Here is a 5230-nt window from a genome sequence, read left to right as displayed (position 1 = left end):
ATACAAACTGACCTCCTCACCGGAAGTCCAGTAAACAAATTTATGTAACAGGAAAGAGAGGACTTGCCTATCACTTCCCAAAGTTCCTTTGTCCACGCATCTTAAAATCAGTGGGATTTAAGATGCTGACTATGTCAACATAACAAATGACTAAACCTGTAGAGAATCTTTATTGTAAGAGTTTGAGCCAAAACTGACAACTCAGGCCAGGAGCAAGATCTCGAATGCTCCCAAGAATGAGTTTTGCAGTTGCTTTTAGCATTTGAAGTTCCAGAGCGGACGCTGGGGAGACGACCAGAAGGTGGGAAATGGGAGTTGAGGCCGCCTGCTCCCTGAGGAGGGGTCTTCCATCTCGGGAGGGGTCTGCAAGCGGGCATTTCGAGGGCTTGTTGACCTAGATGCAGGAGGACAAGGGCTAAGGCTTGCATAAGGTGAAGCCCAGGAGTTAAGACTCCTCGGAAAATATCTTCGGTTAATAAAAGGTAGTTTGAACGCTAGTTTGGACTACCAGCCACAAGAAGTCACGCAGCACCCGGTTAGCCATTACAGAAACGGGCCTGGGGCCTGTTAGACGGGGGGAAAAATAAATCACCAAGACAGCAGAAATGGTAATGGTATACAGCGTGTGAGGTCACAAAGTGTATAGCCGCTACCTCTGCAGGTCAAGATAACCTAGCCATGTGCGTGAAGATGTTCTCCAGCCTACAAAGTGCACGACCAGCTGAAACTGGGGGTCCTGGTCTGATGCATGATTTTGATTTCATGCATCGCCCCGGCTCTCTCGGTTCAACGGTTTCTTCCCAGCATGCCTCGTAAGCCTCAGCCCTTCCCTTACTGGTCATGTGCCCCCGAGGCAGCCAGAAACAGTGGCCAGGCCTTAACCAGGGTCACAGGTCTGAGTTTCTGCTAAGCTGAGCTGACTTGATGGCCTGAGCTGTATTTCAGCTCCTGAGCCCTCATGCAGAATGACCCGCAGGCCACGTCATCCCGAAACTGGACGAGGGACTCTGAAGCTGACCTCAGGCCTGAAATTATGAATCGCTGCCCTCACCTCACTCTTGAACAATCAGCAAGACTGACGACCCTGAACCCCTTACTCACGATAACTTGTGACTTTTGCTCTCTAAAGCCCCTTGTCTGTGAACCGGGGTGTGTGTGTGTGTGTGTGTGGTGTGTACGCATGAAGATTTCACCACTGCAAGTGGCCTGGGCTCTGCTGCGGAGCACTGTACAGTAAACACCACTTTCTGTCACCACACCCCGGTACCGGCATCGCCCGCCATCTGCCCCGCTGAGTGGGCTGCTCTGCTCGGTTACAGATGCTGGGGAGCTTTTGCTGGAAAGTTACAGGCTTGGGGTGTGCCTGGCACCGTGGCCGGCCCAGGCAGGGAGCTGCGATTCACTACACACCCCTTCTCATCCACAAATGCTAGCAACTGTAGAGCCGCTCTCTCTCTCTTTGACCCATGACCCCCTTTAATAAACACAAAAACATCAGTTTAAGTGTTCCTATCTTAGTATATATGCTGCTGAAGCGAGCACAATGTGTTTATTTTTTTAATTTCCCAAATATAGAAGGATAATATGACTGATGGGGTAGACCAAGCTTCCTGAGGCCTAAAGCTCACACTACCGGCGACCCTCAAAGACTGGGATACAGATTTACAACACTACACAGTGAATATGCGTTTAAAATGGGAAACTAAATCAACCGTGGATAAAAATGGGGTACTATGGAAAATAACCCCACGGGGCGATGTGATCAGTTCTTACCGCTGCGGGCCGCAGAGGGCAGTCTGGCCTGGGCCTGTAGCATTTCAGTAAAAGGCTCATATGCGCCTCAAGCGCGCCCCGCCCCCCGGCCCTCCGACTCCCAGGTTCACACGCCTTAGAAACACCCCCTTTCAGGCAGGCCCCTCCTCCGGAAGCCGACCACCCCGGAGAGCACAGGGTCTTAACTAGCCTGATCTCCGATCCCCACCTTCATGTCATCTTTCGAATGTCCCCTCCTTAATTTCAGATGCATAAAAAAAAAAATAATAATAATAACTGCAATATCGTCACTCTCCAGAGCATTTGAGGTCTTGCCGGGCAATATTGTCAGTTTGGCTCAAACTCATACAAATTCTCTCCTAGTTTGGACGTTTCTCGTGTCAGCACTACTTTTTTTTATCTACCAGGTCTCTTGGTGTCCAAGAAGGAGGCCCCAGCACCTAACATCATGTGCCCTGTTTCTATAACTCAGTTTCAGTTTTCGACAGAAATATTTCGATTTCTTCAAATTGACCCAATGAAATCTAGACCAATCGACCATCGTTTCAAGTCAGACACCCTTCCTCCTCCCCAAATTCTAGTCCTCGGAAGACAGTACATATCAAGATGCACTGGCATTCAAGCCTTAAAACGAGGATGAGGGCACAGAACAGGACATTTGAGACTAGTGGGCATTCTAGAAAGTAGCCCACGTTGCCATGAGCCACAGAACGCTAGCAAAATGCTTGCGACGGCCTCGCAGGAACTGAGAGATGTGCCTACGACATCACATGAAAAACAAAAAAGAACGGAAATTCTCATTAATAATTTCACATCTAATGATAACATTTCAGACGTACTGGGTAAATAAATCATATTATTAAAATCGAACCCACCGTGTCTCCGCTCCGTATCCGTGTGGCTGCAGACAGCACTGTTCTGGGGGTTGATTCGCTCATGCGGACCCCTGGGCCCCTTCCCTGCGCACCGCATTGGAAGCCAGCCCTCGAGGAGGCCGGCAGATCTGGCTGCCACTCCCAGCAGCACCAGAGATGAATAATCTGAGAATAAAGGGAATAGGAAATGTGAAGATGTCGTTGGAGAAAAATGCAAAATGTTTGAACAGATGAAAAAACATGAAATGTTCTTAAATATGAAAACTCATCTCCCTAGATGAATTTATAAAAAATAACACAATCCCGATTAAACTGCCAATAGGGTGTTGAGGGTTTTTTGTATGTGTAATGAAGGGGTAACTGTGTGTGTTGGGGGGGCACATGTTAAAATACACATGGAAAACAATAAATAATCAAATGGGGGAGAGAGAGAGAGAGAGAGAGAGAGAGAGAGAGAGAAACCAGAAAATTCTCAGGAAAAAAATTAACTACAGAGAATTAGCCAAAAAGAGAACCAGGCAATTCTGAAAAAGATCATGAGAGGGAATTGGCTCTGTCGGCTGTTAACGCCATAATACAGCATCTCAGTGTATGCGACATCCCACTGTTATCTGGATACCTGCTGTGGCTCATGTATTCTTTCCAGCATCGAAGACAGCGCTGTGAACAGTACTTCCAACGGCGCGACCTCACCTTGGGAGTAGCCAGGACGATCAAAGAACAAAACTGACAACCGAAAATTAGGCCACCTGTCCCTGGAATTTAGCTTGTAAATAAAGGTGGCATCTCAAGGGAGGGCGAGTGGCGAGAGGGAGCAGAATGGAGGCGTTAAGAAACGGTCTTGGGAGGAAAATATCCATCTCTCAAAGAATTCTCCACACATCCCTATCCGTAAACTTACACCAAAATACAGACGGCTCAATGATTTTAAATGTCGAATTAACAACACGAAATTACTAAGAGAAACCAGGGGAGCACCGTCCTCCGTGCGTATCACACTCACGGAAAGGGAGGTTTTTCTATGCGTGATTATACAGAAAACGAGGCTCGAGCCCGCTGGATCCGGCCCTCAGGGCAGATGGGCGCAGGGGCCACCGCCGCGCACGCGGGAGGGAGCCCACAGCGCCCTCTCGTGGGGGCGCTCGGTGAAGACGTGGGCAGCGGGGTCCCCCGAAGCCCGTCCCTACACTGGTCTAGAGAAAAACCTACGTCCAGCTGAACACAAACAGGTCGCCTTACTTTTCTGCCTGGGAGAAACGCGGTGAATGTGAAAGAATCCACAGATGACAGTCAGTGAAAACTAAACCCCTTTATTGGCGCAGCGATACACACAGATCCAAGAATTTACCGATATATATTTTTTTTCTCCGTCACGTACAAACATTCAGACTGCACAGAAAGTGCGCTCGAAGCGCCTTCGCTTTTTAGATATTTATCTAAAATGAGGACTGGGGACCGCCCTGCCGGGGCAAGATGGCGACGAAAAGTTGTTTGTGATGCGCCCGGGTCCGTCACAGCGCGTCGAGTTACACGGTCCGTACGAGGGACAGGAAGACCCCGGGGTGGCCGAGCCCTGGGTGGCAGCCGTTCTCCGAGTGCGCTCCTTTGTCGCCAGGCACACGGGAATCAGGGGAACGCGCGCCCCTCCTCGCAGGGCCGGACGCCTCCGACGTCCCCTGGACACCCCCGACTCTCGAAAACACATAAAGTGTCCCACACACCATACACGTCTGTATCGAGCGAAAAAAGCAAACGATCCGACGAAACAAAACATACGTGACGGAGAGCGGGCCACGGCCCAATTAAATCTGGGGTGGAAGCCAAGGGCTGCAGGGGAGCGCCAACCCGCACGCAGGCGGGACTTTTGAACAGTTTTTCAGCCTAATAGTGACATCGCTGCAGACTCAGACACCGGCTGGCTTCACTAGTGGTGGCTGTTGTCCCCAGGCGTGGGGCGGGGCCGCCGGGCGCTTCCGCACAGCTGGCCCAGGGGCTGACGCGACCCCCTCCCCCCATTCCCCTGCCGGCAAGGGACAGTCCCGACTGTCACCCGCAGCAGCCACTGTCCAACGCCCACTCCTGTTCTGGGAGGTGCCAGCAGCACCCCCCCCCACCGAGGCCCTGGAGACCCTGCCTCAGAAAAGTTAAAGGGGAGAGGGGGCGGGGCGGGGGGACGGGGGAGTGCGCAGCTCTGTCTCTGAGATCAGTGGTGGCTCTGAAAAGAGCCTTTTTTGGGGAGTTTTCGAAGCAGACGCGCAACCACCTACTTCTTTTTGGGGGCAGCCTTCTTAGGCTTGGCAACCTTGGGCTTGGCGGCCTTGGGCTTCACAGCCTTCGCTGCGCTCTTGGCGACCTTCTTGGGCTTGGCCGCCTTCGCCTTCTTCGGACTCTTGGCCACCTTCTTGGCCACGGCGGCCGCCGCCGGCTTCTTCGCCTTCTTCGGGGTCTTCTTGGCGCCCTTCTTGGGGGTGGCCGAGCCCGCCGCCTTCTTGGGCTTCTTGGCCGCGCCGGCAGCCTTCTTGGGCTTGGCCGCGCCCGCCTTCTTGGCCTTGGGCTTGGCCTCGCCGGGGGCCGCCTTCTTG

General features: G+C 52.0%; 1 protein-coding gene across 2 annotated transcripts in view; it reads right to left on the bottom strand.

The window, feature by feature from the left end:
• Positions 1-3938: 3938 nt before the first annotated feature.
• LOC105296406 (histone H1.2-like) overlaps positions 3939-5230 on the bottom strand; it is a 28610-nt gene continuing 27318 nt past the window's right edge. For both annotated transcript variants that reach the window (XM_023534396.1, XM_023534397.1), the window contains one exon: positions 3939-5223. In XM_023534396.1, the coding sequence (XP_023390164.1) occupies positions 4912-5223 (312 nt within the window). In that variant the 3' untranslated portion in view covers positions 3939-4911. The remainder of the gene's footprint in view (positions 5224-5230) is intronic.

Source organism: Pteropus vampyrus, unplaced genomic scaffold (genome assembly GCF_000151845.1).
Source record: "Pteropus vampyrus isolate Shadow unplaced genomic scaffold, Pvam_2.0 Scaffold124, whole genome shotgun sequence".
Taxonomy (NCBI): Eukaryota; Metazoa; Chordata; class Mammalia; order Chiroptera; family Pteropodidae; genus Pteropus; species Pteropus vampyrus.
Note: the sequence above shows the minus strand (reverse complement) of the source record. Positions and strands in the feature narration are given on the sequence as shown.